Source organism: Hylobates moloch, unplaced genomic scaffold, assembly GCF_009828535.3.
Source record: "Hylobates moloch isolate HMO894 unplaced genomic scaffold, HMol_V3 SCAFFOLD_20, whole genome shotgun sequence".
Lineage (NCBI taxonomy): Eukaryota > Metazoa > Chordata > Mammalia > Primates > Hylobatidae > Hylobates > Hylobates moloch.
Window position 1 is genome coordinate 34,131,861 of NW_026652295.1, and position 25,876 is coordinate 34,157,736.

General features: G+C 40.7%; 1 protein-coding gene and 2 long non-coding RNA genes across 4 annotated transcripts in view; 2 read left to right on the forward strand and 1 right to left on the reverse strand.

The window, feature by feature from the left end:
- Positions 1-7,669, forward strand: part of LOC131382105 (uncharacterized) — a 53,897-nt gene extending 46,228 nt beyond the window's left edge. Inside the window, exon 3 of the long non-coding RNA XR_009211272.1 lies at positions 7,587-7,669. This is a non-coding gene — a long non-coding RNA (uncharacterized LOC131382105). The remainder of the gene's footprint in view (positions 1-7,586) is intronic.
- FKBP5 (FKBP prolyl isomerase 5) overlaps positions 1-25,876 on the reverse strand; it is a 116,040-nt gene that overhangs the window by 6,671 nt on the left and 83,493 nt on the right. For both annotated transcript variants that reach the window (XM_032140221.2, XM_058432257.1), the window contains 3 exons: positions 16,833-16,989; positions 10,744-10,834; positions 6,838-6,921 (listed from right to left, as the gene is read on the reverse strand). In XM_032140221.2, the coding sequence (XP_031996112.1) occupies positions 6,838-6,921; positions 10,744-10,834; positions 16,833-16,989 (332 nt within the window). The remainder of the gene's footprint in view (positions 1-6,837; positions 6,922-10,743; positions 10,835-16,832; positions 16,990-25,876) is intronic.
- Positions 10,890-12,955, forward strand: LOC131382104 (uncharacterized). The gene is made up of 3 exons (XR_009211271.1): positions 10,890-10,991; positions 11,964-12,049; positions 12,678-12,955. It is a non-coding gene; the product is annotated as an uncharacterized LOC131382104 (long non-coding RNA).

The window sequence follows — 25,876 nt, forward strand, 5'->3', positions numbered from 1 at the left end:
CAGCAAACCCTGGTACAGCTGGTTTCTTTCTTTCCTTCTGGAGATGGCTCTCCAGGTACCTTTCCCACTCCCTTGGAGGCCTCGGTGGCCTGTGGGCTGGTTTGGGGCAGTGCCTGCGCACTGCCTAGTGCTGCTCTCCAGCATTTCCTTCAGTCCCCTCAGCAGGTGTAGTACAGCAAGTCTTCTGGGCTATGTTCTTTGGTGCTAATATTCTTTAGTCTTTTTTTTTTTGAGACAGAGTCTCGCACTGTCTCCAGGGCTGGAGTGCAATGGCGCGATCTCAGCTCACTGCAACCTCCGCCTCCCGGGTTCAAGCGATTCTCCTGCCTCAGCCTCCCGAGTAGCTGGGGACTACAGGCGGCCGCCACCACGCCCAGCTATTTTTTTTTTGTATTTTTAGTAGAGACAGGGTTTCACTATGTTGGCCAGGCTGGTCTTGAACTCCTGACCTTGTGATCCACCTGCCTTGGCCTCCCAAAGTGCTGGGATTACAGGCATGAGCCACCACACCTGGCCTATTCTTTAGTCTTTCAAAAGGATTGTGAGCAGTTTTAGACTATGCCACTAAAAAAATGAAGAGGAAGTTACTTTTCTTTTCAGCACTTCACAGCAAATACTACATTCTGCCAAGTGCTAGTTCCAAAGACAGCCAATCTTATTTGAACCAGTCTCTGTTGCAACTACTAAATTCTTGTCATTTGTAGTGCAAAAGCTACTCTAGACAGTATGTGAATCAATGGGTGCAGCTGTGTTTCAGTTAAACTGTACTTACAAAAACAGGCAGGGACCAGATTTGGCCATCAAACTGTAGTTTGCTGACCCCGATCTATAGGCAATGGGAATATGAATAGTTGGATAGTAGCATACAACATAAATAACAACTATAAAACAATCTACATCAGAAAGGTCAGCTATGTGAGAAAAATCTTTCTCCTATTCATATTTTTGTGCCTACCTGATTAGAATTAGAATTCTAACAATTTTAAAAATCACATCAATTAATTTTATATATGTTATGTTTTATATATGTATGTTATATATACAATATGTTATATACTATATATGTCATATATGTGTATATATATATATATGCATGCTCATATAAAAAACGCTGGGGGCTGAGCACAGTGGCTCATACCTGTAATCCCAGCACTTTGGGAGGCCAAGGCAGGCGGATCATCTGAGGTCAGGAGTTCAAGACCAGTCTGGCCAACATGGTGAAACCCCGTCTCTACTAAAAATACAAAAATGAGCCAGGCGTGGGTGGCACATGCCTGTAATCCCGGCTACTTAGGAGGCTGAGGCAGGAGAATTGCTTGAACCCAAGAGGCAGAGGTTGCAGTGAGCCAAGATCATGCCACTGCACTCCAGCCTGGGTGACAGAGCGAGACTCCTTCTCAAAAACAAAACAAAACAAAACCAAACCCCTCCAGGGCTGGGACAATGTGTTCACTGTGATTTTAAGGTGAATGAAAGCACTGGGGGATCGCTGGTGAATACGCAAATAGAAACAAGTGGGGATTCTCCTTTGAGGAGGTGATAAGCTCAAAACCACAGATGATACATCCTGCCAGATGGCAGAGGAGCAGCCAGACCTATTAGGATATTAAATTCAATGCCTGACCAACAGCGTTAAGACCATGTTACTAGGATTTACCACAGTCAAAGCAGCGCACACATCTCACTGCCGAGTTGTGTCTCCCCACAAATACTCCAACCCTCACCCACGGACTCTGAGTAAGAGAAAAACCATAGAGCAGATCTAAGAGGACGCGTCTGTGATCCAGGAGACGTCAAGTGGGTGACGTAAGAAATGAGCTCTGCCTGTAGAAGGGAAGACCTGGTGTGGATTTTCTGGTGATGAAGATGGGGCAAGATCTGTTCCAGCTGGAGGGCCTGGGTGTGAATGAGGGCCAGGCTACATCCCTCGAACATCCTTCTTCCCAAGTCACTCGCTTAGGAGAGGGAAGACTGGCACTAAAATCAAAGTCTGTCACCCTCTCTGCCTCAGAAATGTGTGACACAGGTTATTCATAAGAACACGAAACCAGGGCATTTTATTATAAATGCTGAAATTCTTGAGGAAATTAGATTTGCTGTGGACTGAATTGTGTCCCCCATCCCAAATTCCTATGTTGAAGCCCTCACCCTCTATGTGATTTTTGCAGATGGAGTGTTTGGGGAGGGAATTAGGTTAGATGTGGTCATGAGGGTGGGACCTCATGATGGGATTAGAGCATTCATAAGAAGAAACTCGGGTGCTTGCTGCCCTCCGCCCTCTCTCCTTTCACATGCATGTGGAAAGGCCATGTGAGAACACAGCAAGAAGAGAGCTACAAGGAACCAGAGGAGAGGCCCTCCCCAGATACTGACCCTGCTAACACCTTAATCTTGGACTTACAGTCTCCAGAAGTAAATTCCTGTTGTTGAAGCCACCCAGTGTATGGTATTTTGCTGTGGCAGCCCAAGCTGACAAAGACAATACTTAGATTTTGTCATAGTCTTAGGCTTACCACTCCTTTTTTAGATGCTACAAAAAAATAATAAAGTCCTCACCAGTTTCAGGTCGGCATTTTCTGTCACCGCCTTTTCTCTTGCTGGTCTTTGAGGACAGGCAGCATTGTCCTCTCCCTTTTGGAATATTCAGGGTTTGGCACCAAGAGGTCTTTAATAAACGTTTGTTGAGTAAATATTGAAATCAAAGGAATGTAAGTATGGAATATAAACTTTTTCTAAAGTGGTGTGGTGGCTCACGCCTATACTCCCAGCACCTTGGGAAGCTGAGGCAGGAGGATCTCTTGAGTCCAGGAGTTCAAAGCTACAGTTAGCTATGCTTGTGCCACTGCACTCCAGCCTGGGTGACAGAGTAAGACCCTCTCTCTCTCTAAAAACAATACCAACAACAAAACCTTTTGCTATCGCTGGGAGCAAAAAAGGTGTGGGTGGAAATGAAAGGTGTTGTTTCACTGAGATGAGATAGGAAGGACAGGCATTTCCCCTGTCATGCCTCGTTTCCATCCTTCTCCTCCTCCATCTCTAATGCATCTATTAACTTTTCTGATTATCTCCTAATATATTGTATAGGGAAAGAAAAGAAGAGCCAGGGAAGACAAAAACCTAGATCTTATCATTTCAGTAAGTTCGGAATAATCAGAGTGGTAGAAGGCTATGGTAAAACAAAACAAAACACAAAAAACAGGTATTAGACTTCTTAATAGTTCCTTTACATTTATAGGGCATTTTAATTTTTTTGAAAGCTCTTGCATATATATATCACGTAACTTTATTTAGACTTCAACTTCCAATGGGCAAAAAGTCTGTCTTGTACTCCCTTCTTCTGAGGTACTAAAGCAGTTCTCAACTGGGGGGGGTGATTTTGCTCCCCAGGGAACACCTGGCAGGTCTGGAGGCATTTTTAGTTGTCATAACTGGGTAGGATGCTACTGGTATCTAATGGGCAGAGGCCAGGAATGCTGCTAAATATTCTACAATGCACAAGACAGCCCCACACAATCAAGAAGTATCCTACTCCAAATGTTGATAGTACTGAGGTTGAAAAATTCTGCACTAAAGGAAAGAGATAAAAGACAAGGTGGACTCTTCTTAGGAATTTTTTTAAACCATCAAATCTTAGAGTCATAAATGGCTTGTTTCTAAATCACATTACTGGTATCTTGGAACAGCAAGGGTGGTGAAAATATAGCAAAGCCCGATTTATCTGAAGAGTTTAGAGGTTGAACAATTCTCGTCAACTAGTTTTAGAAATGCTTTCTTCCCAGGAGAAGCACAAGGGGGCGCAAGAATCCCACATCACTTCAGTGTCCTTAGCCTTCTTGCCACTTTGCTGCCAAGTCAGAAAGAAGAAAAACACTGACCAGGTGTGAGTTAATGCTCCTGCCCTGCAGAACACTGTCAGCTGTGAGGGCAAAAATCGTGTCTGTTTAACTCGCTTGCACAATGCCTGGCTTAATATTATGCTGTTACCTGTACTTAATAATTATTTTCAGAGCCAAATAAAGAGTTCTCTATTTTTCTTCTCTTGAGTATTCAGAGGTTGAAATGAGGACTTTACATCTTTAATGGCAAAATCATTCCCACTTAAAAGCTGCGTACAATTCAACCCTACTCAGGAGAGAGGCTTTACCCATTTAGGTATAAACCAAACCAACAGATCAATGGAAACAGAATTCCAATATACAAATGGCATGAAATACAGATCTTTAGTTCAGCCCATCTCTGCTCTCACCTACACATCTGGACTCTGTGCAAATGCATAACATGCCAAGTCAGACACCCTGGAAAGACAAGGCCTGGGAGGACAGTATGGCAGATTGAAACCTGCCCTGAAAGTTGGGAAGGGAGTATGTACAGAAAACTATCTACTAAACATTTTGAAGTTTTACAGCTAAAGCTAGGACTACTGCTGGGATCCTTTACCTATAATTATAAAGGTGCCTCCAGGGAAGTTTTTAGTGGTACAAAATGTTCAGAGACATTCTGGGAGAAAAGTCTCAGGTCAGTGGTTTTGAATCTTTCATTAATTTTTCCCCAGTGGACTAATGTTTTGAAAGATTTTGCCTATCAAATTCCATGTTAAAAATAATTTTTTCCATGTGTGTGACTGCTGATCCAGATTTTATCCAAAGATTGGTAATTTTAAGAAGGTTCATAATAGTATCACTCTTGCAGTTGTGATGCTGATAAGCAACAAAGTTAAGTAACTGTACAGACACTCATTGCTTTCTGCTACAGATCACTAATTCTGGCCATCTCTCTGTATATATTCAGAACACAGCTATATGACACATGGCTTCATAACATTATTTCATTACCAATAATGTTCTCCAAAATTCTGTATCATAGCACCAATTAGAGCCTCTGAATAGCTGAGCTGTTTTACTACACTGATCGATATAATTCTAGTCAAAGGCCAAAAGCCTCAAATCTTCCCAAACTGTTAATATTCTATTTAGAAGTATTGAGAAATATATAAAATATAGTTAAGGATTTTTATGGACTTCGGAAATATAGAAAATACCGTTAAGGATTCACGATCTTAAGAAATTTTGTAGAAACATTTTTCACTCTAGTGTATTATGTATTTGGATATACAAATAACCCACTTGGAATCTTACTTGAATAGTTTAGAAGTATCCAATATACCTCAATTAGAATTAAAAACAAAACAAAAAAAATAACACTTGTTCTTGAGAGTTTAGAAACTCAGAGATTCAGGCTAGAAGGAAACTTGGGGAACATCTATTCTAACTCCCCTATTTTTCACTTGAAAATATAACCTCTTTGGACCTTTAATGACTTTAAATCATTTGAAGAGCCATAAGCCCATTTTCCCCAGTTCCGAGCTTATTCTATCATACCCCAGTGCTTTCTGGTGATCCATAAAAGAGTTTAGTATACATAGTAAATAATGATAAATAAGTATAAATATATAAATATGTTATCTAAACCCATGATTTTAAATTTGTTTGAATACCACCCACAGTAGGAAATATGCAATCCAGTACTTACTCATACACAAGCAAAGTTTTATGCAACAAAACTGATCCTTATAACATATTGCAATACACTTCCACAAAACTGATTTCATGACCCAATACTGTCTCGGCTCAAATTCTGAAAACACATGGTACCCTCTGGCTGTGTTAATTTCGGGTTGATTATATATTCTTACATAATTCTCTAGTTGTTTCATTTGGATTAACATTGCCACTCCTCTCTCCTGACAAGGTTGTAACTTAATAATAGCATGTCTTATAGCAGATGCCCCATAAAGATTTGTTAAAGTACACTTATGCCTCACTGCTTTATACTGCTGAAAAACATCTAATTTCTGTTCATGTATTGCAGTGGCAGAAAACGAAAGAAACCTTGACAGAACTCCCATTCTCCCTCTAATTCTCATCACTAAGCCCTTTCTGCTTGACATGGAGAAGGCATATATTTGGGGTGGGGAAGTAATGGGTAGAACACTGATTACAACAGAATGAAGGGCAGTTTCTTTTTTTCTTACATCTAGGGTTTAAGATCTAAGTGAGAAAGTATCACACTCCTAGATGCTCCAAGAAGGGTTTCTGAGAAGCAATCTATGATGAATATCATACAGGAATATCCGGAGATTCCTCATAAAAGCAGGTGTGCAGGAATCATCTTGGCTGTTAGAAGCAATCAATACTCTCCTGTCAGTTTCTTTTGAAATCTGTGCATGTTCTCTTTCCTTTTGTCGTATGCTCTAGTGACTTCATCAAGACAGTATAAAGGAAGATGGGCCGGGTGCAGTGGCTCATGCCTGTAATCTCAGCACTTTGGGAAGCTGAGGTGGGGGATTGCTTGAGGCTAGAAGTTTGAGACCAGCCTGGGAAAGAAAGGGAGACCCTGTCTCTCATACAAAAAAAAAAAAAAAGGAAGAAAGAAAAATGATGTGAAACTTACCCCTATGAATTCCATTCTTTGCTAACAATTATTCTATTCATTCTTTTTTCATTCCAAAAACACGTGTTGAGTGCCAACTATGTACCAAGCAAGATGCTTTAGGAGTGAGTGATACTGTGGTAGGTGGGGATGCCAGACCTGGTCTGCCTGTATGGAAGGTTACAATCTAGAGCAGAATGTGTAAAAGAAGAATCTGTACTTTTTTTTTTTCCCACATTATTCTTTTCTCACCATTTTTCATATTGAAAATGACAGATTTGTAAAAATTGCAGCTTATTCTTACCAAGCAGAGTGTTGATAAAATTCAGAGTAGGAAATATCAGCACAATTCACTGACACTTGAATAAATTCTTTGAGATGGAAAGGATTGTATAGTGACTCACACACCTTGAAGTATACGGTTCCCTTCTCTTTGACAATGGCAGCCTGCTCCAATTTTTCTTTGGTATCCATCTCCCAGGATTCTTTGGCCTGTGTGTAAATTTGTGACAATGGTTAGATGAACAGAGAGAAAAGCATCAGTTGAGGCCTATTAGAACAAAGAGCAGCTAATTCTAGAAGATGCTCCAAACTGAAAACACTTTGGCTGTTGAAATTGTGTGTCAGTGCCAATTTACTGCTAGGCCAGTGCTTCTTCACACTGTTTTAAGAACTCACTTTCCATCATGACCAAGTTGCAGCTTGAACAATGTTGCTCAAGAGAGAGGAGCCGAAAAACCACAGTAAGGAACATACTCTGGTAAGCACTGCTACAAGGTGAATCTTTAGAAATATAAGGTGAAGCCACACAAAGTTAAGGCCATGCCTTATCTCCCTCTGCAAACCTCTCCACTAGGCTGTTTCTCTCAAGCCTTTTTTCAACTCTAAAATGGGAACATGACTGTAGTCAAGTTGTAGTTTGTATATTCATACCGAATTTTCAAAATTCTGGGTCAGGTTGTCTCGCCACTCTAAAACAACCAGATATACTAATAATACTGCTAAATTGTATCAACTTGCAGATGTATACTGGGGGGACTTCAAGCAAAACATAACTGGGAGTAAAGCTCATGCAAAAATATCACTTTAGAGCCATAAATAAATGACTTCATTATCATCTGCTAGCTTGTATTGTATTATTACTTCCACCATTACAGATACAAATCCAGAAATAACTGCACTTGCCATTTAAAAGCTGGATTTAGAAGGATCATAGAGTCAAGAGAACAATTTGGGAGCCTTTAGGAAAAGTGACAGTGGGTGTGGTGAGTGCTATTTACTGCATATAAATTATGAAGTTTAAATGGGTAACTAAAATTCTCTCTATTCAAAAGATAACGAGTGTGTGTTCCTGGTGTCACAGCCCCTGCTATCCTCTACTTTTATTATTATTATTATTTTTTGAGACGGAGTTTCGCTCTTGTTGTCCAGGCTGGAGTGCAATGGTGTGATCCTGGCTCACCGCAACCTCCGCCTCCCGGGTTCAAGTGATTCTCCTGCCTCAGCCTCCGGAGTAGCTGGGATTACAGGCATGCACCACCATGCCCGGCTAATTTTTTGTATTTTTAGTTGAGACGGGGTTTCTCCAAGTTGGTCAGGCTGGTCTCAAACTCCCAACCTCAGGTGATCCACCCACCTCAGCCTCCTAAAGTGCTGCGATTACAGGCATGAGCCACCGCGCCCAGCGACTATCCTCTACTTTTTAAAAGTGAATAATGGTTACTCATCTTTCTGGCAACTCATAATTCTGCTTCCTAATAATGTAGCTCAATTACTCAAAAACCTAGTTATAGTTCAATTCCAGGTTTTAGCACCCAAAAAACAAAAACAAAGAACACCTAGTTAATAAGTCTCTGTATTTCTTAGGTTGGCTTCAGTCTTTATGGAATTTTTTTTTTATTTTTTCTTTTTTTGAGACAGGATCTTGCTCTGTCGTCCAGGCTGGAGTGCAGTGGCGTGATCACGGCTCACTGTAGCCTAGATTTCCCAGGCTCAAGCCATCCTCCTGCCTCAGCCTCCTGAGTAGTTGGGACCACAGGCATGTGCCACCATGTCCAGCTAACTTTTTTTTTTTTTTTTGGTAGAGACGGGGTCTCACTATGTTGCTCAGGCTGGTCTCAAACTCCTGGGCTCGCCATCCTCCTATCTTGGCCTCCTGAGTAGCTGGGACTACAGGAACGTGCTACCACACCCAGGAAAATTTTAAATTTTTTTGCAGAGAGGGGGTCTCACTATGTTGCCCAAGCTGGTTTTGAACTCTTCAGCTCAAGTAATCCTGCCTCGGCCTCCCAAAGTGCTGGGATTATAGGATATAAGTATATATATATATATATATATATATATTTTTTTTCGTCTCCCAGGCTGGAGTGCAGTGGCGCGATCTCGGCTCACGGCAACCTCCACCTCCCGGGTTCAAGCGATTCGCCTGACTCAGCCTCCCGAATAGCTGAGATTACAGGCACCTGCCACCACGTCCAGCTAATTTTTCTATTTTTAGCACAGATGGGGTTTCACCATGTTGGCCAGGCTGGTCTCGAACTCCTGACCTCAGGTGATCCACCCACCTTGGCATCCCAAAGTGCTGGGATTACAGGCGTGAGCCACAGCGCCCAGCCTGGCCTAGTCTATTCTTAACAAGGCAGAGGATTAAATCACATTGCCCCAAACAACATCATATACCTTCATGTGATTTCAAATATACCAAGCAGCAGTGCATGAATATAGTCTTGGAGTGATGACAGTGCACAGGCTTGCTGTGGCACACCACTGGGAGAGTGCTCTTAAATAAGCAATGTCCACTGGGCCATGAGAAGGAAGGGGCAAGAGGCTGCTTTATAAAAATGGAAATAGTAAAGCCATAGGTCTAAATAACCACATGCTAAAGATTATCTTCTCTCTCTTTAACAATAGAAAAACACCATATGCTATGACGACAGCATTGGAGGATCAGTGCTGAGCTAGCAGGCCTTCAGAAGAGGTTACGTGACAACAATCAGTGGTCATAACCAGAGCATATGTTTGTTTGGGGGAACAAGAAGTGGAAGGGGTATGATTAGGAATGTCACTATTGGGGGTGAATCCCAAAGCAGGCCTCCCCTCACTTTCTTAGCCCAAAGGTACAGGCCCACAGGACAGTGATTTCTTTTCTGAATCTAACAAAATATAAATGGTCATGTTTCCATTTATATTAATGTGCTTAATGTGGCCAGGCACAGTGGCTCACCCCTGTAATCCCAGCACTTTGGGAGGCCAAGACAGGAGGATGGCTCGAGCCCAGGAGTTTGAGACCAGCTGGGGCAACACAGTGAGACCCCATGTCTACAAAAAATAAAATTAGCTGGGCGTGGTGGCATGTTCCTGTAGTCTCAGCTACTTGGGAGGCTGAGGTGAAAGGATTGCTTGAGCCCAGGAAGTTGAGGCTGGAGTGAGCTATGATTGCGCTCACTGTATTCCAGCCTGGGTGACAGAGTGAGACCCTATCTCGAAAAAAAAAAAAAGCTTAATGTACAGAACGTGGAGGTAGCACTGTGCAGGAATAAAAAAGGAACACAAATGCAGTCTTGAGCTCCACAAAGGGTAGGGTTTGGAAATGCCAGGGGCACGTGGCCGAAGACAACAGCATACCTAACTCAGGTATATGCTGTGTGTGTCCAGTTCAGCTGCTGCTGGGAGCCTCCAGAGTGAAACTGAGATGGAAATATGTTCAAGGAGGCATGCTGTTTCTGGAATCCAAGGCAACTGACAAATTATCTCTCTTCTCTACTTGGAGAAGTATGAAAAAAAAAAAAAAGCCTTCGGGTTAGCTGGTTTCTTTCTTGTATCCCTGGTCACAGAGCCTAGTGGCCCTCGAGGACTTGCAGTTGGGATAACAACTTGGAGCCACAGTGCAGGCCTCTTCGTGACTCCTGTGAAGGGTACAATCCGTTCAGCTCTGAAAAGCTGCACCCCACTCCCCCAAGGAGCCACTTGGCAGAACGTGAACCTTTCTGTCCTCAACCCAGGAAAAAAAAGTACAAAAAGAACAAGTCTAGGAACAAATAAGGGAACAAGTCCTGGATTCTACCCAAAAAAGTTAAAAAAAAAAAAAAAGCTGACACATAGGAACAAAATAAGAACACGGAGCTCCTTCGTTGTATATCAGCTGTGCTATGTCAGTTGTTCTATTCTTCAGCAGCAATGTTGGAGGCAAGAGACAAACTTGATAATGAATAAACACCATCTATCTATACCACCTACTAAGATAAGATACTGATTTATAGGAAGTGGATGGAGAAGAAACCTACCATAATTTTAAGGAAGTTGGTATTTTCTCACCTTTTCGAAGCTCTTAAGTGTAACTTCATATATAAGCTCAGCATTAGGTTCAATGCCAAATTTAGGCTTCCCTGCCTCTCCAAAACCATATCTGAAATGGAGAGTAAAAAATAAAACTTTAAAAGAATTGGTGTATTTCCAGGCACTTCCTTCGTATTTTGAGGCATCAACAGAGCTATCGTTTGCAAGCTACATGTGTCAGAGACCCTGAAGACAAACCAGATGTTGACCAGAAGATACAGTGTGAGGTATCTTCACTGCTACAGTTTTCTTAGAAACCAGGCTAGGTTTAGTTTTCTTTTCTCCTTCACATTCACATGTAATGCAACACCTGTACTCCTTGGGGCAGCTTGATTCATGGGATTTTAAATGTCACTGCCTTTTTCTCTACTTGATTTTATATCTAGCTTTTTTTTTTTTTTTATAAAATGGCCATGATTTAGCTGTCAGGAATTTTCCCCTAAGTTTTATCAGCAGAAAGGACAGAGAAGACACAGCCACTGTAATTGTTAGAGTGGTACTCATAGGAAGTATGTTTTAATAAGCTTTTAACTTTAAAGTGCTGTCACTTCTAGTAGTACCACTTCCAGTCACATAAGTGAAGGGGAAAGGCTCACACATCAGGAGAGAAAAGTTTTTACACTATTTAAGTTTTTTAAAAGCACATGAAGAAACACAAATAACATAATGATATACTCAAAAACAGCTGCCCTAAGCAAGTTCTGACACCTCCTCTAGAGAAATATTCTTATGGCTAGTAGCTATCAGAGTGTAGGATTCTATACCTTTTAGCCAAAACTTACTGAAAAAAAAAAAAAAAAAAAAACTGAGGACATATACATTTGTTTTCTTGGGATCATGTAAGATCTCCAGCAAATTAAATGTATTCGGGAAGCAGATATTTACTAGAATGGGAGCTGTAGCAGAGCTCTGTCTGGTTCAACTGTTTCCCAGTGTTTAGAACAAGGCCCAGCATATTAGTCACGTGTTCACTGAAATATATTCTGTTCCCATTTGTTGCAAGCCAAGCTGTTCTTTAATATATGAAACGGTATTACAAAAAACTTAGTAAACTCAAGCTTTCAAGGTACAGATTGAAAGATGTCAAAACCGAGTTAATCTAATACCTCCAGTTTTCTCTGGGGCAAAGGGACTAGAGTGGGAACACTCAAATTTCGTTGTTTGCACCACTTTCTTTACCCTTTGCCTGAATTTTCCAGGAATAAAAATGCTTACTCACTCACCTCCACTGTTACACAGAAAATGGAAGCTGGAGCCAGAAAGAGGAATAGAGATACGAGAGCTGGTAGGAATGAGGAGCGGGGCAAAGGGTATCTTCCACAAAGACATAAAAAAGGACATAATTACCAGTGACCAATTTTAAGAAGTGATGCCTAATTTTCTACTTTGAGCTCTTAGATATATATGTCTACTATCTTGTTTCTGCCATCTGATAAATTAAAAAAAAAATTCCTTAACTACCCAGGTAGGTAGGTGAGTCCTTGCTAAGCACATATTTTCTGAGAGCATGTTATATTTGGAGTCCTGTGCTAAGCAGCTGCAAATGCAACAAATGATCTGGCATTTACCTTAGACCAGCAGATCTCAACCAGGGTGATTTTAACTCCTCTTCCCTCCAGGAAACCTTTGGCAATGTCTAGAAATATTATGGGTTGTCACAACTATGGGGGTGCTAGTGGTATCCAGTGGGAAGAGGCCAGGAATACTGCCAGATATTCTACAATGCACGTGACAGCCCCCTATGACCAAGGATTAGCAAGCCCAAAGTGTCAACAGTGCTGAGGATGAGAAAATCTGCCTTAGAGGAAGGTGGGTGGAGAATGCGGGGCTGTATCAAGGGAGGCACCAGTGTCCTATTATTGATGGGATTAAAGAAGACTAAAGAAAAATATTCTTTCTACAATCTCTCCCAGGTTAAAATGAAGCGATTCAGTCAAGATAAGTGTGGCGCACATGATCCTGCAGAGGTGGAAGCCCACGCCAAGATATTCTGGCAGCACCTATCCTGACTTCCATGTTACACAGAAAGTTGTCAGCCTGGGTGAAGAAGGAACCAGGACACCCAACTCATCTGACTGAAAAACAAAACACCACAAGAGGAATCCCAGGACCTAACCAAAAGATAATCTAGACTACAGTAACAGAAGTGATTCAGTGTTAATGTCCTTGAATTAAGAGTTTCCTCCAGAGAATAGAGATACAAATAATGACTATTAATGACCATTAAGCCTTAATGTGCACATAAGAAACACTTGGACTACAAGCTCTTATCAATTGCTCCCTTTTTTACAGATAAAGAAACAGAGTGCTTCCTGAGAAGTCACACAAAGAGGCAGTGGTAGAGCCAGGGTTTAAATTCAGACCCTGTGTGTCGCCAGAAAATAAGTTTTTTTCTGACTCATACTGCCGCATAACTAGACACTATGGCTCTTGGTAGCCTGTTTTTTATTTTTGAGTTTCACTTTGACACCCCAGGCATTGTGCAGTGGCAGACAGCTCACTGCAACCTCCGCCTCCTGGGTTCAAGTGATTCTCCTGCTTCAGCCTCCCGAGTAGCTGGAATTACAGGCATGCACCACCATGCCCAGCTAATTTTTGTATTTTTAGTAGAGACGGGGTTTCACAATGTTGGCCAGGCTGGTCACGAACTCCTGACCTCAAGTGATCCTCCCGCCTCGGCCTCCCAAAGTGCTGGGATTACAGGTGTGAGCCACCACGCCCGACCAATAGCCTGTGTTTTTGTTTGGGGTTCATGCGTGACAGAAACATAAGGAAGGAAAAAATAAAACTATATACACTTTACCTAATACAAAAAAGATTTATTAGTCTCAGTATTTAAAACAATACAAAGGGAAGATATTATCCCAATGAGGAGAAAGAAAAATGGATTGTCTGGAAATGTTTTATGACTTTCTTATTATGAAGACATTCTAGGCCAGGCGTGGTGGCTCACACCTGTAATCCCAAGCACTTTGGGAGGCTGAGGCTGGAGGACTGCTTGAGCCCAGGAGTTTGAGACCAGCCTAGACAACATAGTAACACCCTGTTTCTACAAAATGAAAAAAATTAGCTAGGCAGGATGGAGCACACCTGTAGTCCCAGCTACCCAGGAGCTTGAGGTGGGAGGATCCCTTGAGCCCAGGAGTTTGAGGCTACAGATTATGCCACCGTACTCCAGCCTAGGTGACAGAGTGAGACCCTGTCTCAGGGGGTGGGGGAGGGACAGAAAGAAAACATTCTTCCCGAGAGTCTATCAGAGTATCAGAGTCAAAGAGAAGGTCTGCCTTGGAAATTTTCTGGAGAATGAAATACAGATGACACTAAGAGCTATTTGCAGATATTTTCTGCAACAGCCATACTTATAGCAACATTTAGATGCAATGTATTATGAAAGTGGGAACCTGAATAAAACAAGTAAATTCACTGCATGCACTGAAAACATGCTTAGCATGTAGAGGTTTTCTACACACAACACACAGTATGCATATACACACATATATATAGCATGTAGGGGTTTTCTACATATATATGTAGTACTATGCAATGCATATGCAGCAGTCTCATATTACAGAGAATGCACTTCACATAATTCCTCAACATACCGACACCTTGAACAAAAATAATGTTCCTTTCTAAATATGCTAAATTATTTCCATAAAACTCATAAAAAACTTTTATACCTATAAATTTATGAAAACCTATTGACAACTTTTATGCCTCAAAGGATCTGAAAAATCGATCTCATGTTAAACAGGATTTCCTTTTTCTTGTGGTCCGAGGGTAAAATGGAAGAGAAGGTGAGCCGTCACAACAGCAAAAAAAGCTCACACACTGCGGGCTCATGTGTGTCCTACATGTGCAGGATTTCATTTAGCTCTCCATAACTTTATGAGGTGGATACTGTCATCCCCATTTACAGAGGGAAAACTGAGGCTTAGGAGGGTTAAGTGCCTTGCCAAGTGCACAGAGCAAGGTCTAACCACTAATGATACAACAAACAGTTTAAATCTGAAAAGAACTGTTTGCATTAAAAAATATAAAGAAAATTTCTATTTTTCTTCGTCATTAAACTTGAGACATCTGTCCCCACAATTGCCTTGTCAGCCAGGCTAAAGTGTAATGTATATAAACTGGTTCATATAACATTACGTTGTCATAATACATACAGAATTTATCCTAAGGGAGCTTAAATTTTGAAAATATACATTACACATAAATCCATCTCTCTGAGTTTACAACTACTGTAATTTTGAAATGCTGATTAAAAGTAATCAGAGATGACCTGGCGCAGTGACTCATGCCTGTAATCAATCCCAGCACTTTGGGAGGGTGAGGCAGGCGGATCACTTGAGTCCAGGAGTCGGAGACCAGCCTGGGCAACATGGCAAAACCCTATCTCCACAAAAAATACAAAAAGTAGCCGGGTGTGGTGATGCACACCTGTAGTCCCCGCTACTTCAGAGACTGAAGTGGGAGGATCACCTGAGCCCTGGAGGTTGAGGCTGCAGTGAGTGTGACTGTGTCACTGCACTCCAGCCTGGGCGACAGAGTGAGATCCTGTTACCAAAAAAAAAAAAAAAAAAAAGATTATTTGGATATGGAAGAGATAGCTTTTTCTATGCTCTATCTGAATTTTAAGAAGTATCTCCTAGAAACAGAATTAGTTTCACCTAAGAATAAACTACAAATATAGAGTAAATATTAATATAAACAAGACACATTGAAGTGGGGGCTATAGTTAGTGGAAAGAGGAACCAGGTAGAGAAAAAGAAGGCATTATATAAAGGGTGCCTCAGTGACGGCTATAAAGAGTTCAAGGTAGAGCATTTTGGAAGGATTTTCAAGTGGTAGTTGCATGGCTAGAACATCACCTCAAAAATATGATTATGGGCTGGGTGTGGTGGCTCACACCTGTAATCCCAGCACTTTGGGAGGCCGAGGTGGGAGGATCACTTGAAGTCAGACATTCGAGACCAGCCTAGCCAACATGGTGAAACCCCGTCTCTACTAGAAATACAAAAATTAGACAGGCATGGTGGCGGGTGCCTGTAATCCCAGCTACTCGGGAGGCTGAGGCAGGAGAATTGCTTGAACCCAGAGGTAGAGGTTGCAGTGAGCCGAGATCATGCCACTGCACGCTAGCCTGGGTGGCAGAGCAAGACTCCATCTCAAAAAATATATATATATGATTATGGATCAAGTACTGGGGCAAAGGTAAACTGCCGTTGGATAACTACAGAGTCTACAAAATGACACCACAAAAGGCTTAACATCACCTCTGGCAAGTGCAGGTCATCAAGATTCTCAGTAACTCAGAATCCCACTGTCTGAAATCCATGGAGCCAGAGGGAGGATACACTAGATAAGCAGATGCACTCTCATGCAGACAAAATCAAAACACCCTGGGTTCTCTCAGGGGTCTGTTTCTCAAGACAGAAGGGTTGGATTCATGGTATAATTTTAGATCTAAAAATAATACTAAACATGTTTTCACAAGAGAGACTGTCAGTGTCTGATGGTTCTAAGCTTGGAAGTGCTAATGGATATCCTTATGATGGGAAAAATTTAGGCAAAAAATGAGTCATCTCCATTGCCTTTAGATCCAGGAAGAATGTGCTTTTTTTTTTTTTTCAGTGACTCTGTATAAGAACAAGTGGCACAAGTTCAAGTGGTAGTAAATCATCCAAATGCTTCTTTGACTCCCAACCCCCATGTTTTCCTGCCTCCTGCGTAATTTAGAGAAAAGGGAAGAGGGGGTGAGAGAACCACATATGAGAAGGGTCCATAGCTGCCTGTCTTGGCAATACTGCAGGCAAAACAAATCATCACAAAAGCAAAAAGTGCCTGCAAGTCCTATTCTGAACATGTATCAATCAAGTAAACATGCTCACAAACCTCTATGATATTGTAAGACCCATTAATTTACGTGATGACTAACTGCAGCCTGATTTAATTGTTTCCGTTGTTGGATTAACTTCACTGAAAATGCCAAAACACTGAATAAAAAAGCAAGCATTTCCCTATCCTTTAGGTGACTTCACTGTGTTCCAAGCTGGTATGCTACTTACCTTGGTCCAAGATATAAAATACATTGTTCTTCCCGCTGCATTTTCTCCAGAGCTTTGTCAATTCCAATTGGAATATCGTGGTCTTCTCCTTCGCCCACAGTGAATGCCACATCTCTGCAGTCAAACATCCTTCCACCACAGTGGCCTTCCAGGTGGACTGAGGGCAAGGAGACAGGAGAGTCAACAGAGCTCCTTCTTAGGACTGGCTAATTCAGTGATGTGATAAATGAGTGGTCGACAATGTAGCAAATACCATTTCCCCTTTCTCATTTCATCAAGAGACACACACAGTATGTCTTGGTGAAGCTGAGTCTACCCAGTCTGAAAGTTTAGGAGCAACCATATTTCTTTCTGTTTTAAGTTAAACTTGTAATTACTGATATTTGTATCAATAAGACAGTTTAGTAGGTAACAAACCAGAAACACAGGTTTATTCTAAGCCTACTATGTGACAGAAGTTTCCTCACCTATAATACAAAGTCAAGAAATGTTGGATTATTTAATAAAGTTATCAAATGCCACAAATTTAATATCAAATATATAAACATCTGTAACTGCATCCTGGCTTCAGATGCTTGGGCCAAAAACCCAACTAAATGGCTATTTCTCCAATGATATACAAAGGTTAAATGAATACAGATGCTCCTTCTTCTTCAAGAGTCCTAATCTCATTCACAAATATATCTGAATAAAAACGGTAAATCCAAAGACAACAACATCAATAACTATCTTAGCTATATCCCTTACTGGAAATAATAAATGTAAAGTGTGAAAGAATCAATAGTCTACTATAACTTCACAAATCAAATTACTTAATAACCTCCCCTGAAATGTTAGGTCAATTTTGGGAGGCCTAATTCACTGTTCCACCCCAATTTACCAAGCTCATTCCCAGGGTAATTTCATATTAAAATAAGAGGCTTTTTCTCATATTTTAAGACAAAATAGAAAAAATGCATACAGATATCTATTTTTTCTTGATGAGTCAGACTCTTTTTTGAGATGGAGTCTTGCTCTGTCTCACCCAGGCTGGAGTGCAGTGGCACAATATCTGCTCACTGCAGCCTCCACCTCCTGGGTTCAAGCAATTCTCCTGTCTCAGCCTCCGAAGTAGCTGGGATTACAGGCATGTGCCACCACACCCAGCTAATTTTGTTATTTTTAGTAGAGACAGGGTTTCACCATGTTGCCCAGGCTGGTCTCGAACTCCTGACCTCAGGCGATCCACCCGCCTCAGCCTCCCAAAGTGCTGGGATTACAGGCGTGAGCCACCACGTCTGGCCTAGACTCTTTATTTCTAGGAAAAACAATTCTCTGAAACTTTACAACTACTTTTAATATTAAGGGTATTCTTTCTATTTAAGTTTTTGATGTAATAAGAAAAATAGATGGCTGGTATGACAGCGTAACAGTCACCAAGCAATATGATAATTTGGATTTCATTAAGAAAATCCTGACTGGGCACGGTGCCTCACGCCTGTAATCCCACACTTTGGGAGGCCGAGGTAGGTGGATCACCTGAGGTCAGGAGTTTGAGACTAGCCTGGCGAACATGGCAAAACCCCATCTTTACTAAAAATACAAAAAATAGCCAGGTGTGGTGGCACGTGCCTATAATCCCAGCTACTTGGGCTGAGGCACAAGAATCACTTGAGCCTGGGAGGCGGAGGTTGCAGTGAACCGAGATTATGCTACTGCACTCTAGCCTCCAGCCTGGGCAACAGAGGGAGACTTCATCTCAAAAAAAAAAAAAAAAAAAAAAAAAAAAAGAAAATCCTTTATTTCTACTTCTGTAATATAATAGCCTATATTCAAATCTACAGATTTCCTAAAATGCTTCTTTTCTAACACTGGCTGATCTACTTTAGATCAACAACTTGTAGAGAGACTAAAAATCACTCCTTCAGTTACACTCATTCCATGCCCAATAAAACAACTATTACCCTCCAAATAAAAATTCACATCGAACTTATTCTACTTTTGAACTACATGATCTCAATGAAGCTCTAAAATTCTATGATTCTATGACCTGGTAATATCACTCTCAATATCAATATAGCCCAGAAACCAGCTTCAAATCTAATTCCTGCAGTTAATCATTTAATTGAATTACCTCTAGCAGAGGCCTGAGAAATCAGAAAAACTGAAGAATGAACAGAAATGGTGTAGACACTAGGGGCCGAAATGTCGCCTGGACATTTATGCTCTAAAGCGTTCTACCCTTTTCTTCTCTTTTTTCTTTGATTTGCTAAATCTTCTCTGTATTGTTCCAATTTTAGTATATGTGCTGCCGAAGTGAGTACTCACTACCCTTTTTAAACTCACCAGTATTAATACCATCTTGACGTGTTCCCCTTGCAGACACAGAATGGGGTCTAGGAAACTTGGGCCAAACTAGAAAGGGTCTAACTCTTGAGTCAGCTCCTCCAAACAAGGGCTAGAGCTGGAGTGGCTTGGTAGAGTTGGCATATGGCATTTTAGTTTATGTCCCACACTCATAAATGCTGATAATTCCTTCTGTTATACTTACTTTTAGAATGCTCTAGATAAAATTAACTGGTAGCAAATTGAAAGTTCATTCTGAATTGGAAAACATTTAAAAAATAAATTCAACTTTAAAATTTTTCAAATACAGTCATGCTTCACTTAAGGATGGGGATACATTCTGAGAGATGTGTCATCAGGTATTCTCATCACTGTGGGAACATCTTAGAATGTTCTTACACAAATTAAGATGGAACAGCCTACTATAACCTCGGCTAAGTGGTATAGCATATTGCTCCTAGGCTATAAATCTGCATAGGATGTTATTGTACTGAATATTGTAGGCAATTGTAACACAATGTTAAGTACTTGTGTATCTAAACATTGAGAAGGTAAAGATATGGAATTATAATCTCACGGGACCACTGTCCTATGTGCAACCTGCTGTTAAAATGTTATGCAGCATATGACTGTACATGCATACTAGAGAGGCTCTACAGGGAGTCTGAGGCTTAAGATATTTTTACTGAATTCGCTGAGGGTGGTGACGCACACCTGTAAGTCCCAGCTACTCGAGAGGCTGAGGTGGGAGGACTGCTTGAACCTAGGAGTTCGAGGCTGCAGTGAGTTGTTATTGCGGCACTGTAATCTAGCCTGGGTGACAGAGTGAGACCATCTCAAAAAAAAAAAAAAAAAAAAGATATTTTTACTGGAGTAAAAATTGATGTTTCTAAGGAGGTTAAGAGTTCTAAAAAGTTTGCATTTCTAAATATTTAAAACTCTGCCCAAGAAATTTAGACTAATAACACTTTTCATAAAAAAAAAAAAAAAGATTTGCTGAGCAAAGTAAATTTCTCATGTATTGTGGAACGTCTGAAGTACACAGATTTATTGTCCTAGTAGCTCACAACTTAGTTAACAGATTTTTTTTGTCTGAAGTTTATTGTTGGAAGTATCATCTTCCTCTCTTAAGGAGAGTACATTTAGTGGTGGAGGAAATTATCAGTACATTTGTTGTGGCTTTTGGTTGATCAAGTTTGAATGTTTTCAAAACAGGAAATCCAGAGACTCTGCAAGGATTCCTGCCTGTGCGTTAGTTTCCTAGGCTGTTTTTCAGCTTGATGTATGTACTTGATATTAAAATTACATAAGTAATTTCTAAAGTTCTCTTTAGATGTGATAACCCATCATTAGTGAGGGAAAAAGATTGGCTACTAATAAACATGTTGGGAAAGATAAATGAAGTAACCATGCCAAAAAAAAGTCAAACTGTAACAAAGGCATAATTAAGAAAGCAAAACATTCATTGTAGCTAGTCTTTCTCAGAGAGACAATAAATGACAGAACTAGTGTCTGATGCTGTAATAGGACAGTAAACATTGTGATAGCTCTTATAAATATTTTCTACTTTACATGTGGACCAATCTTTTTTTTTCCTGGTAAATCTAACCCTTCAAAATTGGACCCTGCAGTACTATAAAATCTTAAACAGATATACATCCAGACACATAAACCCCAGTTTATATAAAAAACCAAAACCATCACCTTGTAACACTGACAATATTCAGAATGTCAGAGTAAAAGGAGGGATCACAGCCTCATGGTGACTACAGCCCATTGATTCTCTACATCTACAAGTAGCAAAGGGCATTGCTGGGTTAACTGGTTTCTAAACTTGGAACACTGATGTGACAAGTTCTACAAGACTGCTGACAAGAACTCACACACCACTTGGAGCCACGGAAAGACTGCTGATTGCCACAGTAGGGGCCCCGATTGCAGTAACAGACGCAGATGTGCCTAGCTCCTATAGCTCCACTTATTCTTTTTAATGTTATCTTAAAAATTGCTACTAAAACCAAAACAAAACAAAACAAAAACCATGGCAGCTCTGGCCGTGGAAGACCTGTGGTTGCTTTTTGACCTGGCATCTTTTAGTGCAAATACTAACTTAATAAATATTTAATAATAACCATCATGACTCACTGGGAGTGCAGCCTGTAGGGCTCAGGAGGTCTGTTGCTAATCCCAACCAGCATGATTTACGGGAAGTAAATCATCTATGACGTGCCCAAAGAGAATAAAAGTACATACAGGATGCTTCTACTTAGGGCTTTTTTGGCAGAGAAAGAAATAAACAAGTTAAAAAGAGACAACATTTTTTTCTTGACTTAAAGACTATGTAACTTAAAGGGGGAGGGAGGTCCTCCAAATCCCCATAAAGTCAAACCAAACCAAATTACCCAAGCTTAGCTGCGCAATCGGAGTGTAACCACATCAAGCGAGCTGCAAAACATCACTTAAACTGGAGCTCTGACTTATTGTTCTCTTACTGCCCTAGAGCAATTTTGTTTTGAAGAGCACAGAACACCCTGTTCTGAATGTGGCTGGCACATGAACTCGATGTGCTGACAGCAATTTGTACTCCGATTAAAATAGGGGGGAAAAAAGGAAAGAGAGTGCACAGCAGTAACAAAAATGAAATGCAAGAACCCCTAAACCATGCAATTTGTATTTCAGGAAGCAAAACTGAGAAAGAGGCTCCATAACTTAAAACACAAAAAAACAAAAAGTTGTAAATGCTCCAGCCTAAAGACATTAGCTCTGGTAAGTGTCTATTTTTCCCTTTTCTAATTATAGTAGTTGGTGTCTGATAGCTTTGCACTCATTCTCAAAACAATTACTGGGTCATGGGGATCTGAATGGGAATGTTGTAATGGCATTACTACTAGACAAGACTGGTTATCTGGCCGGAGAAAACCAGGTTGTGACAAGTTACTCCCACTGCGCAAGAGTTTTCTCTGTTGCCTAATTCATGCCAAGTGAGCTTCTCTCTGCCTGTGTCTCCTGCCTAATAGAGCACGGTATCCAAGAGAGTAGGATCTTAATAACCCCCTGAAAAAGCAAGCAGAGATGGCTTTCTAAAAGCAGGAGAACAAGAGAAACACTTCCATCACGCATGGTGGTCAGATTTCCCCTAAACTGTCCCCCTTCCTCCTCTGCACTGTTTTGTACTACTTAGGATGAACACACACCACTGTAAGATTGCTTACAGAACTGACAGACAGATGCTAACAGGCGTGGAACCTGGCTCCTGGAACTGAATAACATTTATGCAAATGATTTCTTTTGGTTGATCAAGTTTGAATGTTTTCAAAACAGGAAATCTAAACAAGAAGTATACACCCAGCAACAAATTCTCCATGAACACCAACCCTTACCAGTCTTCCCTTCACACCACTATAGCACTTGAGTTAGACCTGGATTCCAGTCCCATTCTGCCACTTCAATTATGACTTTGGGCAAGGTAATTAAAGCGATCTGAAGCTCAGTTTCTTCACTGATAGAATGTGAATAATACACTAGCTAAATGATAATTGTTGAGAGGATTAAATTAGATACTGAATTAGAGCTTTTAATCTAGCACCTGATATTCATTCATTCATTCATTCATTCATTCGTCAGGGTGTCTATCATGTGAAAACACTGTTGTTAAGTGTGGATATACAGAGATGAACTAAATGAATGTTAGCTATAATTATTTTCCTGTGCCTAGTGGTAAATTATACCAGATTAAACATGTTTTAGAGCTCTGTAAGAAAACATTTAATGGTTCAACACAGAAAGCTGTCAAAGTATGAATAAAATTCTTAGTAGGCAAAGGCAGTATCTTGTACTTCTTTTGTGCCTCACAGTACCCAGCACAGAGTTCAGGGCCAGCAAGTAAATATTTATTTAATGACTAATCTTAAAATAGGGCATTAAGGACAGGGTGGTAATTTTCACTAATTTATACAAATTTTCCTTTTTGAATCTATTAGTATTCCTGTTTTAATAAATTCTAGGAAGCTATACAAATTTTATATTGATATGGAAACTTTGTTTTTTAATACTATTCTAAAATAAATGGCCAATTTGCTGGATTTTTTTTTTTTTTTTTTTAAAAAAAAAAGCAGCAGCAGCAGCAACAAAAGACTGTTTTCTTTCTTTTTTTGAGACAGAGTCTCGTTCTGTTGCCCAGGCTGGAGTGTAGTGGCATGATCTTGCCTCACTGCAACCTTCACTTACTGCAACTTCTGCCTCCCGAGTTCAAGGAATTCTCGTGCCTCAGACTCCCGAGTAGCTGGGACACCATGCCCAGCTAATTTTTGTGTTTTTAGTAGAGATGGGGTTTCCCCATGTTGGCCAGGCTGGTCTTGAACTCCCGAGCTCAAGTGATCCTCCCGCCTCAGCCTCCCAGAGTGCTGGGATTACAGGTGTGAGCCACCGTGCCCGGCCTCTTTATTTTTTTTGTTTTGAGTTGGGGGTCTCACTCTGTTGCCCAGCCTGGAGTGCAGTGGTGTGATCATGGCTCACTGCAGCCTCACACTCCTGGACTCAAGCTATTCTCCTTCCTCAGCCTCCCTAGTAGCTGGGACTACAGGCACACACCACCACGCCCGGCTATTTTGTTGTTGTTAAGAATGGGGTCTCACCATGTTGCCAGGCTGGTCTTGTACTCCTGGCCTCAAGCAATCCTCCCACCTTGGCTTCCCAAAGTGTTGGGATTACAAGCGTGAGCCACCATGGCTGGCCAGAAAGACTTATTTTCTGCTATGATTTTATTCTACCTGAAGACTTGAAGATACCTTTTTGGAAGAAAGAAATATATAAATCCAAAATATTTGAAAGAATAAACACTGGCCACTTTAGACCAAGTACCATATTACATTATATTGTGAAGACATATAATAAAGTGGTTTCAAGAATTTGCTCTCTATTCCTAGACTTACATCCCAGGACATTCATAAATACTTCAAAAGCATATGAAAAACAAAAATGTAAAGTCTCACAGCTCCAACAGATCTCAATATGGGCAGACGTAATCTTTCCTCTATTTTCAATTTTTGGTACCTTTTTGATTTTAGTGTTTCATTTATAAAGAACACATAGCTAGATACTGTTGTGTTCTCACTTTATGAGACCTTTTGCCTTTAATAGGTGAATTTATCCCATTCATATTTTTTGTAATCACTGATATGAGTGGTTTTATTCTTGTCTTAGGTTTTCTACAGTGTTTCCTTTTTTTTTTTTTGGAGACCAAGTCTCACTCTGTCACCCAGGCTGGAGTGCAGTGGCGTGATCTCGGCTCACTACAACCTCCGCCTCCCAGGTTCACGCCATTCTCCTGCCTCAGCCTCCCGAGTAGCTGGGACTACAGGCGTCCGCCACCACGCCCAGCTAATCTTTTGTATTTTTAGTAGGGATGGGGTTTCACCGTGTTAGCCAGGATGGTCTTGATCTCCTGACCTCATGATCCACCTGCCTCAGCCTCCCAAAGTGCTGGGATTACAGGTGTGAGCTACCGCGCCTGGCCCATGTTTTCTTATTTTTTAAAACAATTTTTGCTCAATTGATGAAGTTTTCCTTGTTCCTCTATTTCCCCACTCCACATGGGGTGGTTTGGAAATTCTACACACTATTCTTACTAGTACTTTCCATTAAAGTCTGAACAAATCATTTAAAGATGTATATATCTTTATCAATGTTCAGAATCAATCAGCATAAAGCATTCAATAAAATCCAACATCCCTTCATTATAAAAAACCCTCAATAAACTAAGCATCAAAGGAACATACTTCAAAATAGTAAGAGCCACCTATGACAGTATCTTTTTTTTTTTTTTGATACAAGGTCTTATTCCATTGCCCAGGCTGGGGTGCAGTGGTGCAACCATAACTCACTGAAGCCTCTATCAACCAGGCTCAAGTGATCCTCCTGCAACAGCCTCCCAAATAAGCTGGGACTACAGGTGCATGCCACTATGTGTGGCTAATTTTTTTAATTTTTAGTAGAGACAAGGTTTCACTATGCTGTCCAGGCTGGTCTTGAACTACCAGGCTCATGCAATCCTTCTGCCTTGGCCTTCCAAAGTCTTGGGATTACAGGTGTGAACCACTGCACCCAGCCATCAATATCATACTGAACGGGCAAAAGGTGGAAGCAGTCCACCTAAGAACTGGAACAAAAAAAGGGTGTCCACTCTTACAACTCCTATTCAGCATGGTACTGAGCCACAGCAATCAGTATGTGGCAAGTCCTAGAGAGAAAGAAATAAAAGGCATCCAATAGGAAACTAGACCTCTACCTCTCACCACATACAAAACAAACTCAAGATGGATTAAAGGCTTAAATGTAGGGCCTCAAACTATATAAATCCTAGAAGAAAACCTAGAAAATACTCTTCTGGATATTGCCTAGGCAAATAATTTATGATTAAGTCCCCAAAATCAAATGCAACAAAAAGAAAAACTAACAGTTGGGACCTAATTAAAGAGCTTCAGCACAGCAAAATAAGCTATCAATGAAGCAGACAGACAAACTACAGAATGGGAGAAAACATTTGCAAATCATGCATCTGACAAAGGACTAATATCCAGAAAAGAACTTAAACAAATCAACAAGAAAAAAACAAATAGCCCCATTAAATAGTAGGCAAAGGACACGAAGAAGCAGCCAATGAACATGAAAAAATGCTCAACATCACTAATCATCAGAGAAATGCAAATCAAAACCACAAT